The 15,511-nt window shown below is 53.7% G+C and overlaps 1 protein-coding gene across 1 annotated transcript; it reads right to left on the bottom strand.

Moving 5' to 3' along the window:
• Nucleotides 1-2,026: 2,026 nt before the first annotated feature.
• On the bottom strand, nucleotides 2,027-12,117 carry PTTG1IP (PTTG1 interacting protein). Its single transcript, XM_027897701.1, has 7 exons — nucleotides 12,039-12,117; nucleotides 9,366-9,418; nucleotides 8,252-8,360; nucleotides 5,382-5,490; nucleotides 5,210-5,275; nucleotides 4,305-4,351; nucleotides 2,027-2,815 (listed from the first exon to the last, which is right to left on the bottom strand). Exons 1-7 carry the CDS (start codon nucleotides 12,115-12,117, stop codon nucleotides 2,772-2,774), a joined length of 507 nt encoding a protein of 168 aa, XP_027753502.1. The 3' UTR covers nucleotides 2,027-2,771.
• Between the last annotated feature and the right edge of the window lie 3,394 nt (nucleotides 12,118-15,511).

The following is a 15,511-nucleotide window of genomic DNA, read 5'->3' on the forward strand; positions in this document are numbered from 1 at the left end:
CCCACCCCTCAGCCATGCTGTCCCCATTGCTGTCTGCTCCCCCACTGCCATCAGGGCAGCGTTCCATCTTGGTGGCTTCTCCAAGGACCAGTTAATCCTCATAAAATTTCTTTTTAGCTGCCAGGCTTCACTCTCGGTTCACTTTGGATGTGTTTCATCGCAGACCTGAGTTAGTTGGGCTCTCTCTAACTCACATTTATTGATAAATAAAAATCCATACTATTGACTGATGTATGGTCTTGTTTGCATCTTTATTTGGGCAGAGGCATCTCTCTAGTAATTTTAATAACCTGATCATAACACCCAGCCACACAAGGACGCAGCTTCCTCTCTCTGTCATGGCCCAGCCAAGCCAAAGGCCTCACCAGCTTTTCAGCACATCAGCCACACAATACCTGCACACAGCAACCTTCACAAGAGGAATTAGGAACATCAGGAGTAGCTCTATCCCAAGCTATGGGAGGCAGCCTCTTCGATGGGGATGCTGGAGTTAGGATAGCTGGTGCTGCCCTTGGCAGGATGGCATGGCCTCTGCTCGTCTCCAGGGCACGGCCCTGCTCTGTCCCCGCAGGGATCTGGTTCCCCAGGTGGACAGGTCCCTCTGCTGCCCTGACTCATCAGAAAAGGACAGAGCCTGTCACAAGTGGGATCCCAGGATTGGGAACCAGCTTGTAGTGTTTCCCCATCCATGATAGGTTTGGAGGCACCACCTCTTAGTGCTGGGAGTTGGGCCAGCAGAAGGGCTCAGATAACCCAAATAGATTATCCTGGTCCCAGGCCCAGGGCAGGATGGGACCTGGAGCAGCCCAGCAGGGGTAAAGGCAGCTCGAGCAGCTTTAGCACCAGCTGTCCCTGTACACTGCTTGTTCCCAAGCAAAGCCCCCACAGTGTCCCCTGTACCTTTTGTAGGCAGGGGGACCGCAGCCTCTCTGAGCCAGTGCACCCAGTAAAGCCCAGCACTTTCCCTTCTCATTACAGGGAATGAACAATTAATTTTCTATGTACAAGGAATTTCAAACCAATCCCAGGCACAAGGGATGTCTTTGAAGTATCATTTCCCTGCCACATACACCCAGACACGCTGCTGTCACCACCAGCCTCAGCTCCTGACCAGCAGCACCAGGACACAACCCCTGCCCAGACAACTGACCCGGACAGAAGATGGAAGAGCAGCCATGAGAGCTTGGCAGTCATTCCCTTTGTTCCTACCACCCAAGTCTCTTCTGGCAGGAGCCAGAGACAGCCTAGATTAAAAAAATACAAAATCACCTGCAAGTCTTGCATTCCAAGCATCCTGGCAGCAGCCAGCCAGAGCCTGGCTGCCAGCACAGCCCAGGCAGGGCAGCAGCAGCAGTGAGGGCTCCCAGCCAGTTCAGCTTCACAGGACCAGCTGGAGGAGTTTGTGCTGAGGTCCATGAGACTGGCAGTGCAGATGGAGCATTTTATCCAAGCCCACAGCAACGCTTTGACAGCCCAGGGAGTCACCCTACCTGGCAGGAAGCCACAGTCAGCTTCTCTCAGCCCAAACTCTCACAGTCAGTGTCCTGCCTGCACACAGGACTGTGGGAGCTGCACAGCCAGTTCTGGTCAGGTGCAGAGCATCGGAGCAGTTGGCTCCAATCCTCCTTCCCTACCCCAGGTCCCTCACACAGCTCAGGGTTCAGTCTGTGCCCACAGCTGCCAGGAACCCCCAGGTCACCCCACCCAGACAAGGGCTCTCTCCCAGGGGTGCCACAGGACACAGGCCACACTCTTGCTGGAAGACCCAGCTCCTTCCTTAGAGAGCAGCATTACTCCCATCTTAAGCTTTTCCTGACACCTAAACATCTCCATGAACACTCTCCTTTTCAAGCCCAGCAAAAGCCGAAGACAGCCTTGCTTCTGCCTTCTCTAGGTACCCCTGATGAGTCAGAGCCATGCAATAGTGATGACTCCATCAGCCATCACTGCCAACCTGTGCCTGCTGTGGTAACAGAATTAAACTCTTTCAGCTGTGGTAACAGAATTAAACTCTTTCAGACCAGGATAGTAATCGAATCAGTTTAATATAGAGTGAACATATTGTAAATGCATCTGAAATCTGAAGTATTGCTAAGAGCTGTGGCCATCGAGCCCAAGGCCACCTTCCTAGAAAGGCACAGAGAGGTAGGAGAGTTGGGGCATTTCCCCAGATTAGTTGCAAGTGATAAGGTTCACGTGGGACCTTCCTCCTGGAAGCCCCAGATTACCAGAAACTTGTGCTCTTTGAGAGGAGTGCTAGTGTGCTGGGATAACTGCAGGCACCTGGAGTGACAGCCAAGGCCTCCTGCTGACCCTTAAATCAGGAAACTCTTGCTGGCTTTTGCATATACTAGAAAAGAGAAAAAAAGGAAAAAAAAAAAAGAAAGAGAATAGGCCAAGAGAAGAGTCTGGCTCTGTGTGCATGAAGTGTATTTGGCGTGGCAGGAGCAAGGGAGATGTGAGAGGTGGCTTTTGCCCTAGGCCAGGGACAACACCTGTTGCTTGCATTGCTTTGGATCCTGCAACCACCCCAGGGGTGAGTGAGAAGAAATGTGCCATTGCCTGGTATTGCCACCATTTTTTCTTGCACCAGCAGGGCAAGAGCAAAGCTCTGGGCAAATCAAGCATCCAGAGTGGGGACAATGGTGCCATCAAGCATTTGGCTCATCCTTTGTGGCACCTGAAGTGGTGGTCTCCTGATGGTGGGGGAAACCTGGAGATTTTGGCTCTGCAGAAGGCACTGTTCACCAGGGTCGGTAGGTCTGGAGATGCTAATTCTCAAATTTTGCATAAGGGTTCTCTTCCTTGAACAGGCCTAAAAGAGAGGAGAGATTCATTTAGACAACAGCTTGTCATGGCCAGTGGGAAACCCAGTTCTCAGTAACAGCTCTGTCATTTGTGCATCATCCAGCAGTCCTCCTAAAAGACCTGCTCTTACTTGAGCTGAGCACACAGTCAGCACTAATTCACTCTCCTTTTCTGCATAAGAGGCACCATTAAGAAGCTCGACCTGATGGTAAACTCCTCGCCCAGGCAGTCCATGTACAGTCCAGGTAAAGCAGCATGTCTAATCTTCCAGAGCACTCCCTCTGGAAACCCCTTCTGTCAGACAAGCAGAGAGCCCAGACCCAAAATAAATTAAAACTGTTTTTAGACTTGCTCTACTGCTCCTGCATCCAGACTAGGAGACAGCAAGGCAGGGTATCAGGCTAACTTCAGGGCCAGCAATGAGCCTCTGTGCCACTCTGTTGGCTGCTTTCCCAGCCCAACACTTTTGAGGAAGAACAGCCAGAAAGGAGAAGATTGCAAACTCTGGGCTCAGGCTGCAGCAAGACAGAGTCCTGATATGCCAAGACAGTCCTAGAGCACAGCTCTTCCACAGGCAGGTGCTTCCCCCACCAAGAGCTCCTTCAGGCACAACTTTGCCTGTTTTTCCTTCCCTGGAGAAGCCAGCCCGTCCAGAAGCCCCTGGATCTCCTGCCCATCCTGGACTTGCAGCAGGCAGCAGCTGCAGGCAGAGGAACGGTCTTCAGCTTTTCCTACAGCCCTCCCCTGCCAAAGCCAGAGACCACCAAGTGCAGCATGCATGAGCCCAAATGCTCCCTGTTCCATGACCAGACCCTGGCAGAGTCCTCAGCTCCCCAAAGGGCAGGCTGGAAAGACCCCTCCACTGGCTCTGAGCAACTGGCTGATCCCTGCTTCTTTCCAAGACTGCTGGCAGGTCTGCAGCTGGTCTAATCCTGAGGGACCTGGAGGACAGTCCAGCCCCAGGAGGGAGGCTGTGCACTCTCATCTCCAGGACACTGAGCCACCTCCTGCTGGCACAGCAGACCAGCTCTGTGGTGGGATTGGTGCCTGCTCTGTGCTCCTGAGCTCCACGTGGGCATTCTGATTCCTACCTGGCCCACACTGCTGGCTCCCCAGCCACTTGCTGACTACAGGGCTACTGTGCCTGAAGGGTAACAGCATTACAATCATGCTGTGTCTCCCAGCTTTTGCTCCTCTCCTCCAGTCAAGCCCCATCAGCTTCTCCCATCTGGCAAGTTCAGGGGACACAAGTTCTGGGGAGCATTAAACACTCCCTCTTCTCTGCCCATGAGGAACAGTCCTTTTGTATGGGCTCACATACCATGACCCCAGCATCTCTACACTTGCCTAGACAGTAATTTACTGAGACAAGGGAACCAGGAACTGTGTTTTCCCTGCTGGCCAGGTCTCATCTACAGCTGTAAACATGACAAGGAACAGTTACTGAAGCTGCTCCATTTAAAGCTTAGTTTGAATCACTCGTGTCATCACTGTACCATATTTTCTTCGGATTTCATCATGCCGTGATTTCATCTCTGCTCTCCTGCAAGAAGAAAACAGACAAGCCATGAATCAGTGACTGGTGATACAAAACCAAATAAGAAGAGCAACACTTCCTTGCTTATTCCCCAACCAAGGGAGCTCTAGGCTGCTAGGTTTACTCAGCCTCCCACCTCCTGGAGGCACTGGGGACCACCAGAGCCCAACACATGTCAGCAGCCTGTAGGGAGTTGCATACACAACACTTAGAATCATAAACTCAACCGGGTTGGAAGAGACCTCTGAGATCATCAAGTCCAACCCCACTGTTGGTTCCCAGACTCTGGCACTAAGTGCCACATCCAGTCTCATCTTAAAAACCTCCAGAGACAGTGAATCCACCACCTCCCTGGGCAGCCCATTCCAGTGTCTGACTACTCTCTCTGTAAAAAATGTCTTCCTAATATCCAACCTAAACCTCCCCTGGCACCGTTTAAGACTGTGCCCTCTTGCCCTACTGATGGTTTCTTGGGAGAAGAGACCGACCCCCACCTGGCTGCAACCTCCTGTCAGGGAGTTGTAGAGAGTGATGAGGTCTCCCCTGTGCCTCCTCTTCTCCAGACTAAACAACCCCAGCTCCCTCAGCCTCTCCTCATAGGACTCGTGCTTGAGTCCCTTCACCAGCTTCATTGCTCTTCTCTGGACCTGCTCCAGCATCTCAGTATATTTCCTGAAGGGTATCCTTCCTGTGATGCTGCATCCACAAGTCACCCCAGAACAACACTGCTCATGAGGTTTGTGTTTGAGCTGGGCCTGAAGCAGCCACTGACTGCATGTGTCGAGCCCCACATGCCTCCTGGCATCACAACTGATGGCACAGACAGGAACCAAATCGTTCTGAGGGCCTGTGGTACAAACTCACCTCTCCTCCTGCCGTACCCGCCTCTTCTCCCGCTCCCTGGCTGCCCTCTCATCATCCTTGTCGGGCCTGACAGACAGAAGAGCCTGTTAGCAGCGCTCAGCACTCAGTTCTGCAACAGCACGAGGCTGTATCAAAGCTGCTCTGAGGAAACAGGGAACTCCCTGATACTTGCTTTTTGCTCTTTTTTTTACAACAGCAGCAGCAGCAGCAGCAGACCCCCAGCATGATAAGGAACGTTCCTCCCACCACAGACATCGCGATGATCAGGGCTTCAAAGTTCACTAAAGGATTTGACAGAACATGTTTAGCACACAGACACAGCCGCCTGGAGTTACAGTATAGAATCACAGGACCACAGAATTATTAAGACTAGAAAAGCATTCTAAGGTCATCAAGTCCAACTGTTCCCCCAGCACTGCCAGCCCCAGTAAACCATGTCCCCGAGTGCCACAGCCACATGTTTTTTTTGAGCACTTCCAGGGATGGTGACTCCACCACTGCCCTGGGCATCCTGATCCAAACCCTGACCACCCTCTCAGTGAAGAATTTTTTCATAATAGCCAATCTAAACCTCTCCTGGTTAAACTTGAGACCATTTCCTCTTGTCCTATTTATGAACATGGAGCTACTGTCACCAGCAGCTTCAGTCACTGCGCTGGAGATGTGTGTAACCACCTGGGAAAGCAAATGGACATGGTTAGCTGTAGATATACCAAGTGCTGGCACCCACACATGCACACCACTGAGTACATGTAGCTGCTAACTGGAGTGCTCAATTACTGGCTACGAAGAAAGGCAAGAAGAAATGCACTCAGGTCAAACTCCTCTGGCAGGAGCAAATCTGTCTTAATCACTAATCCAGGTGAACAGTAACCCATCAAGGGAAAGAAAAACAACTGGAGGCTTCAGGGCTGAGGAACAACCTCTGATAGAGAGGAGTTACTGCCCACAGGAGCCACCTCAGAAGTCATCTATGATGAGATTTGAGGGTGTCTGAAGTCCTTGGGCAAGAGACAAACTGAACAAGATCTGTTGGGGTTTAATTGGCTTGGGGCCAGCAATGCTGCTGAAGCAGCTGAAGGCTGAGGGCTGCTTCCTGCACCCCGCTGCCACATCTCCCCAGAGCTGGGGGGATCTGCTCACCCACACACAGCACAAAACCCACTGGGACGTGGTGGTGAAGCAGGAGCCTGAGCCCTGGCCCTGCTCATCCTACTCAGTTCCTGCTGTAACGGCAGTAGAGACACCAGCCAAAACAGACACATCTAAATGCCAAGGATTTCAGGCAACAACAAAGAGGAGTTTCTTCCAAGTATGAATCAGATTGTTCAGAGACTTGAGCCTGTGGAAATATTTGTTTAGGAGCCACTTCCCACACAACAGCCAGGTTACAGAAATCCCAGTGCACCCAAACCTGCTCTGAGCACTTCTGATCCCTTCTTCTCCATGCAGTTCTGCAGTGAGCCCAGTGGAAAGCCTAAAGCACAGCATGTTGGGGCATTAGAGGGCATTTCAGAAGATGCCTGCCTGTCCTCTCACTGCCAGTACCCAGCAGTGTCAGGCTTATTGGGGTGAATCAGAATAGTCTGGGTTGGAAGGGACCTAGTCCAACCCACTGTCATGGGTAGGGACATCTTCCAATAGACCAGATTGCTCAGAGTCCCATCCAACCTGACTCTGAATGATTTCAGGGGTGGGGCATTCACCACCTCTCTGGGCAACCTGTGTCACTGCCTCACCACTTTCACTGTAAAAAAACTTCCTTGTATCTTTTCTCAATAGATCTTTTTTTAGGTGCTCCAGGCTGAGCTGAGTCCACCGTTGAAATTGCTTTGAAAGCCTCCAGCAGCCTCAGTGCTTCTGAAGCTTTGGTTTTCAGAGTGAGCCTGGGGTTCAGATCCCCCTGTCCCATTCAGAGAGGTCTGCGGCAGAGCACTGGGCACTCCTCCAGCTAATGATAAAGGCTAAGTCACACACAACAAAAATGCACACTCATGTGAGAGCTAATCTCCCACAGGACTAATCTCCTCTAAAGCTAGTTTTGCAAGTTAAGGAATGCATTCTTCTATAATGGAACCTTTTATGAAGCTACTCACATCAAAACTAGTATTTCAAGGTCTTACAGAAGTTTCGGAAAAGCATACCACTGCAGGGCTCACAAAGAGGAGATTCTTCTCCTCAGGCATGGGAGTGGTTTGAACCCTTGTGGGCAGAGAAGAGAGCCCAGCCTCAAGCACAACAGATGACAGGCGACCACAGTTCTGCTCCAAGCTCCTCATCAAGGGGATGGGTGAGAGCAACCGAGTCCCAGCTTGCTTCCTTCCTGCCCCAGCCCCCAAAAGCTTTGTCCTGTATGAGGATGAGCATGCACCAAAGCTTGGTCTAAACAAGACACCAGTTTCTCCAGAAATCCTCCAGAAAACAGAGCACTAGGGAGGAGAGGCAGCCAACACCAGAGTCAGCTGTCCACCAGAAAAGGCTCCTGGAGGGGACCTGTACAGGCAAAGGTAGATTAGGAAAAGGGTGTTTTCTCAGGTGGGTAAGAGCTGAACAGGACCCTAGCGCTCTCTCTCAGCACTAGAAGCACACACAGGCCTCCAGAGACATCACACCTCTGGTCCCAGGAGCCCACCTGGGACAGCAGCCACACCACGAGACATGAAGAGCCAGAAACAGCACGCGGAGCCATGTGCTGGGTGCGGAGGAGAGAGCTCCTGGAATTCAGACACCAGGAAGGGTTGCACAGGCACCTGCCCACAGAGCACCTTCCACTCTTGTTCCCAGGCGCTAGCCACGTCTGGAGCCTCATCACACCAAAGCATAAGGCATGTATTTGGAGTAGCTAAATCCCCACAGGTCCTACTCGCCAGAAGGCAGGGAACTGCTCATACTCCGCTTCCCCGCCCACACTTGAGGAAATTTGCAGAACCTTGACTGACTTCAGCCTGTCATTGCTACACTGGCAGCGGGATGGGGAGGCAGGGGAACCTCCCACCAGCAGCAAGCACTCACACAGTCATCACTCCAGCACCAGGCACTTACCCCAGCAGACTCCCCAGCGCGCAGAGCGGAGCTCGCATAGGTCGGCCGGGGGGAGGATTCTTTGGACGGGGTACTCCATGCACCTCCTACTGCTGGCACACCACAGGCACTGGGACACAGAAACAGATAGCACAGTGTTACTGGTGCATGACTGTGCTGCCAGTAGCCATGCTCTGTTTTGGTAGCCACAGCACAGGGCCACTACTGCCAGCTCCAGAGAGCCAGGTACTACCTGGCAGCCACGGGATGCTCGGGAGTAAGAGTTGTGTCAGCACAGGCCACACCAGGAGAGGCAGGCAAGGGGAATGCAGAGTTTTAGAGTAAGTAAAGATGCCGAGAATCCTTCTCACAGCTTGGAATCATAAACTATCCTGAATTGGAAGGGGTCCACAAGGATCATTGAGTCAAATACTGGCCATGCACAGAACAGCCCCAAGAATCCCACCATGGCTTGCACAATGGTAGTAAAAACCAAATCCTTTGTGTTTATTTTTGGGACAAGAAGAAAGCCTTTGAGACAAGGCAATCCACACAGAGCTGGTGACGAACGGAAGGGCGTGTGTGCCCAGTCAGACTACCTGCAGGGCTTTGCACATGCCTCTCCTGGTGGCTCCAACAACCAACCCCAGCATTCCACTGGGTTTGGTCAAACTGGTTCTGGCTACATCAGCTGCAAGATCTGACTCAAGTTCAAGTTTGCTGATGTCAGAGATAAGATGGCGGAGACTGGCAGGACACTGGTACACATCCTGCATCCACCCAGTGCCACAGCACCCACAGACTGGTGGAGGGGCAAATTCACCAGCCAGTCCAGCCCAGCTCACTCGGCCTCTTCTCCATGTGTGTCCCCCATCTGTGAGAAGCAGCTCAGCAATTCCATTACTCTACTCAAAAACCATACAACAAAACCCAAGCAGTTTCTAGCAACCTCCTCCCAGAGCACCAGGAGGTGCTCTCACCATTACAGGTCAGTCAGGAATATGCAGCCTGTCTGGAACAAGGGCAGAGGACAGCCCCTCCTCCAGGAGGGAAACTGCTCTGTAACAGCCCCACAAAGCCCACATTATGTTTTCAGGCATTGCAAAAGGTTGGGAGTCTTACTGCTGCTACTCACAGTGACATTTTTCAGGCACTCCTCACAGCTCCTGTTCGTATACTGGCGACAATCTACAGGAAGGAAAAAAGACACCTCAGGACTTCGAAAAAGCTTCAGTGCTTTAAAACCCTGGGCTCCTGCCAGCCCACTCCTGCCCACTGCTTTGCCCACCACTGGACCAGCAGAAATGCATGCTGCTGCTGCAAGAGCTGTCAGCTTCTGCTTGGGGTCACAGTGGGAGGCCCAAATGCTAATGGAAGTTCATCTGCCTTGCCCTGCTGACCCAAAGCCCAGAGCTGTGAGTTCCTCTCCTGGCTTTTATTTCCCTAAAAGCCTGTGCATCTGTTGTGGCAGCAGGGCAGCCTGGGGACACAGCTGGGGTCGGTCCAGAGGGACCCTCTGAGGATGAGGGTGAGCACTGGGCAGTCCTGTAGCATCAGATGATGGAGTAGCTCAAGCAAACCAGCCCCAGATACAGAAGTTACTACCAGGAGAAGCAGAGGAGCACAAGGGGACACACACAGCTACAGTCCCTGCAGGAGCCCTCCTACTGCACATGAGGGCCGTACCCTGCCATAGCCAATTCATCCAAATCTTCCTTCAGCAGGACACAGTCTGGGTGATGGGAGCAGCACTGCAGCCAAAATCTGTGCCCATTTAGAACCTGTTTCCACCCCCACTTGGCAAAGGAAGACCCCAGCTCTGTAGACACAGGTGACTCCCAGAACTAGTGGCACCATGGATGACGGCATACCCCAGGGAATGCAGTCAGCTGGGCAGGGAAATGGATCAGGTCTGAACACAGGACAAGCTGGCCCAATCTAGACACCCTCCTGGGCTCACCTGTAGCTCCCACCAGTGCTAGTTCTTGGGGAAAGTCTTCTTACAGCATTTTCACCTGCAATTCACTGATGTGCTCCCCCAGATCCTCAGGAAGGGTGGTTTGCCAGCCTTTGAGAATCAGCCACTTAAAACTCACTCCTGCTCAAGAGTCTAAGCCTGTTTGACAGTGATTTAAAAAAACCAAGCAAAACTCAAACCAGTTTGCCTGACTACTCACTTACTGGTGGAAGAAGAATTGCTGCTTCGCAGTGCCTTAATCAGGAAAAAATCAGTCCCAGAGGTGCTTGTTTTCCACCCTCACAAGCAGCAAAGCTGCATTTTCTCCCTCCAGCTGGCAGGAACCCTCAGCTGTGACCCACTGTCAGCAGTCACATGCTCCGGCAGCCCTCCAAACAACTGGGCGATTGATTAACATAGCTCAGATAAGGGTGTTTACACACCCGGAGAGGCAGAGATTGCAGATTTTAAACACTCCAGGAAGCTGCGTCTTCCCCATTTCTCCAACGGAGGCCGGAAAAGCATCACGGAGCCTGTGCTGCCCTGAGAGTGTTTTCATACCAGAAGTCACAAAACACCCTCCCACACCACAGGAGGCCAGCAGTGGGCAAAGCAGAGCCTGTAGTTTTAACTGGGCTCTGCTTTCCCCCAGGACATGCCTTCTCCTAACACCCCCAGCTAGGGGACCATTCTCCAAGTCATTTAAGTCAAAGCCACCCCCTTAGAGCTGTTTGGGAATGGGCTGCTTCCAGGACCCCGCAGGATTGGGGTTTTTCCAAACACTCTATCTCAGGGGACCATCCAGCTCGCACACACTGGCATGGGAAGCACTGCAGTCCTCAGGGACGGAGATGGGACAGCTCTTGCTGTACTAGAAGTCTCCTAGGTAATACTTTTGGTACTTGGCTACAGGAGGAGCAAAGTGAATGCCTTGGAGAGGAAGGAAGACAGCAAAATATATGCTGGTCCTCACTCTCCTCCCTGAGGAGCCACTGTACAGACATCATCACATGGAGAACAGTTCCTCACTCAGAAGAGTGCGCAGACTTCTTGGGACACCCTGAAGGTAGCTGTCCCCACCCTTTGCTACAGCTTATCCTCCACCTGGCACAGCACCCATGGGGCTATGCTCCATCCTCCACCCACCTAGGAGAGGCAGCTGGACACCCACTGCTCTCCACCCAGATCTGACGACACCCATCTTGTTCCTAGTCTGAGGCTGCCCCCAGCCAGTCTCCCCTGGCCTGAAGGAGAATCTCTTCCATCAGTGAGGGCCTGGCTGCCCAGCAAGAGCCCCCTGGCCGGGACACGTACCTAGGTCTCACTTGAGCCCTTACCATCACTCAATCACAGAATCACAGACTGGTTTGGGTGGGAAGGGCTTTAAAACCACCCACTTCCACCTCTCTGCCGTGGGCAGGCACACCTTCCCCTAGCGTAGGTTGCTCCAAGCCCCCTCCAACCTGGCCTTGAACAGTTCCAGGGATGGGGCAGCCACAGCTTCTCTGGGCACATAGAGTCCCGCTGCAATGGAAGGTGGAGAAGTGGCGAGCAAAGCCCCACTTCCAGAACTCGGAGGGACACGCATCCCCCCCTGCGGAGCTCCCAGCCAGGGACGGACCTCCCCTCCTGTTTCCCACTGCCCGGCCCCATCCCGAGTGGCCACAGCGCCCTGGCCGGTGGCCACCCGCACCCAGCGGGTGCCCGGCGCGTGCGGTGCCCGCCCACTTCCCGCACCAGACATCCCACGACAGCGGGATCCAAAGAAACTGCCCAGCCGCGACTTCGGGGTGCCGTGCGGGGAGCGCCGTCTGCTCGGACCCCCAGAGCCCCACCGCGGTCACCGCTTACCTCCCGCCACGTCCTGCGCGGCGGCGGCGGCGGCCAGCAGGGCCAGGGCCAGGGCGCAGAGCGGCGGCGCCGGGGCCATGGCGGAGCGGAGCGGAGCGGGGCCGGCGGGGGCGGGGGCCGCCGCTATGTAGGGCCGGCCGGGGGCGGGCCGGGGGTGGCCCCTGCGAGCGGCCGCGGGGCGCGGGGATGCCGGACCGACCAGGCGGCAGGGGCAGGGGGGCAGTGGCGGGGCGGGGGGGCGAGTGGAGGAGCTGCCCTGGGCGGAGAGACCCCTGCGGGGCTGCCGGAGCCCAGCGGGCGGAGGGACCCCCCACCGCCCCCGCGCAGCCCCGCGCCCGGCCGCAGGAGGGGGCCAGACCCCCGCGGGAGGAGGAGAAAGACGACGACGAGGAGGGCGCGGGCACCGTCCCTCCCGCATCCCCTCCGAGTTAATCGGGCCCCCCGCCGGCTGCCCCGCTGCGCAAACCGACGCTCAAAGGGTCCCGCATCCCCTCACGCACTTATTCATCGCTCTTTATAGCACGGAAGCACGTTAATGTTAAAATACATATTAGTTCTCATGACACACCGCGATGTGATGCGGTAGTGGAGTTTTATTGCAGACTTTGCTATTGTTCGTGCTGAAGTAAAACAAACAAAAGGACAACCCAGCCCTGGAGAGGATTTTTCTTCTGGGAAGCTCAGAGCAGACCCTGAAGGATAAAGAATAGCTTTATCCCCCAGACACCCAGGGTACCACAGCATCCCAGCTGCTCCAACTGGGCTCTGCGACCCTCCCAGCATCATCTGGTGTCACAGGTCAGTCACGGCAGCCAGAGGGACTCAGGGACACCTGGATCAATAGACAAGCAGCAGAACGCTGCAGAAACAGAGCGGCATTGCCAAGTTTTACTGTGATTGGAGATTTGATAGTGTGGGTGTTAGTGCTCAGTCAAGTCGTGTTGTACCTGAGCACTTGATGAGTGTGAAAACCCCATGAAAAACCACAATTGGGTGCCCTGATTTGGCCAGTACATCTCAGGCCCAAGAAGAAATATTTACCCTTGTAATTCCATGCTTTGCATCCCAGCCTGGTGCCTTGGTCAGCACGGGCCAGGCATGAACTTCGTGACACACAGCATACCAGGAGTCTCCATCCTGGGCAAAGCTAGGCACCCCTGGCCTCACGCCATGTGTTCAATGCTCAAGATGTGAGAAGCTCCATCAATATAAATGGGGATTCTCACATTCTGTAGGTCAAGAGTGCACTGACAGCTTTCCTGTGCTGGAGCCAGAGCTCCACACCACTTCATGCAGACAGCCCAAAAGAAAGGGGTTCCCACAGTCACTGTGAGGAGGGTTTTGATGCTGCATATGCAGGGCTGCTCTGACTGGGCTGATCTGCTCTTATCCCAGATCCTTGGGAATGGGGTAAGAGCAGCAGCAAGACAAAACCACAGTTCCTACAAGTGCACCCATCCTTGCTTCCAGTGCTGCACCCATGGGTACCACAGGGTACTGTGTCCTCGCTGGCTGCTGCTCCCCTGCTCTGCAGTGACAGCTGAAGCCACTGGCCCTTGAGGCTGGGTGGGCAGTGGGCTCCAGTGCAAAGGCAGGTTCAGCCACGTTAATTCAGAACAAGGCCAGGCTTTTGCAGGTAGACCCATGGTTCCTGAAACCATCAGCACATACCTGGGGCACCCCCAAAACGTACTTTGTCCGCCACAAGGTGCAGGCAGGAGCAGGCAGCCTGGCGCAGGCAGTGGGACAGAGAGAGACATGAGCTATCCCAGTAATGACACCGTGGCCAGGCCCACCCTTGGCATCCCATGGAGGGACTAAGCACTGCATGGGTGTTTCTCTGCAGGAAAGCTGGCTGAGTTGTTTGTGGCCAGCTGATTTTGGCTGGGAGACAAATGTGGGGTGGCATGAAGGTACCCATAGGTGGGAGGCAGCACCAGAGATGCTCAGCAGAGCTGAGCAGGGGTGCCGAGGTCAGAGCTCTGGCTTGGAGAATCACTGACTTCTCAGTGTGGGGGCACCTCAGGGAGAAAGAATAAAATATTTTGGATTGCCCTGAACAAAATGAAGAAGACGACTAATATTTTTCAGCAAACCCCCAAAGAAAGCCATCCCATAGCTTGAATAAGCAGCAACGCTGGCCACCCCTGCCACCACCAGCTGCATAGTGGAGCTCATCCTCCATCTGCTAGGAAAGCTTCGCTCTCCCTGTCATGTTCCTGGTGTCCTTGAGAGCCAGATGGGCTGGCTGCTGGTGAGAGAGCTCCTGCAGCCTGGGAGAGTAAGTGGCCGGTGGCGCTCAGTCGGGTGAACCACAAACGTGGGGGCTGAGCTGTGGGAGGTGCGTGACACAGAGGAGGGAACCAGGCCTCTTTTCATTTCGCCACCACAGGCGAGCGCTCTGATGCCAGCAACCGCCTCTTGCACGTGGTTCAGACTTTGGCAGCTCCTCGGGACATTTTGTGTGTAGTGAGGCTGTCAGAAAGACATGGGAGCTGTGTGTTTGCTGTTCCAAATGCAGCTGGCACTTGAGGTTGGGCAGGCACTGGTATCACCCCTGTGTTAGCCGGTGCAGGCAGGGGTCTCCCTGAAGTTCCCCTTCAGGGCTGGAGGGAGCTCTGTCACAGCAGCTGAGCAGTGCCCTTACACCAGAGCCACTGCCAGATGACTTGGAAAGCAGGAGGAAGCATCAACTGAACCATTTCTCTTTGCAAAGCACCTAATTCCATTGTCCTGGGTCTATCAATGAAGCACCATCCAGGCTACAGAGCATCCCAGTGGGATGGGCAAGGACCCAGAGCAGTGAGAGTGGGCAAGGAGCCAATGGGCAAGCCACGAGGGAGACTGAAACACCACTCTAATCCCAGTGGCCTTTCCTCTCCCTCTCCTTATTTGTCTCTGAAGGGGATTTTCAAACCCTTCAAGATGGCCTCAAGTGGTTTCCAAGGCGACGGTGCTAAAGTCATCACTGCCATGGAAACCCTCTCTTTGGCATCATATAAATATTTCCCTTGAAGGAGGCTGGATGAGTGGGCGATGCACTATTTTCTAGCACTCCCTGGCTGCAACAGGACAATCTCCAGGAGATGGAAGGGAGCTGGGAAGGTTAAAATTAGGTTGCCACGCCGTCCAGCAATAGAAAGAGGTGATTGCTAATGTTTCAGCCCAAAACCTGGGGTTGTTTGTGTCAGCAGGGTCCAAATGAAAAAGAGTTACTCTGTAGAGAGACAAAAAGGAAAAAAATGGAAGGGGGATGTGTGTGGGAAATAAGGTTGAAAACTTGATTTTTTTTGCCCTTCTTCAAAGTTTTCCTTTTAATCCCAAGCCCACGTCCCCTTGGGTCAGCATAGGCAGAGGAGGGGCTTGGAGTACCTCAGCCTCCCCTGAGACTATGTGCCCAGCTGAGATGCTTTGTTTTGCTTTTGATTGCCTCCTTTCTGTCTCATAACTCACCAACACCTCCATGTGAGCCT

Source organism: Empidonax traillii, unplaced genomic scaffold (assembly GCF_003031625.1).
Source record: "Empidonax traillii isolate 1590-97213 ecotype Southwest subspecies unplaced genomic scaffold, ASM303162v1 scaffold554:size495636, whole genome shotgun sequence".
Taxonomy (NCBI): Eukaryota; Metazoa; Chordata; class Aves; order Passeriformes; family Tyrannidae; genus Empidonax; species Empidonax traillii.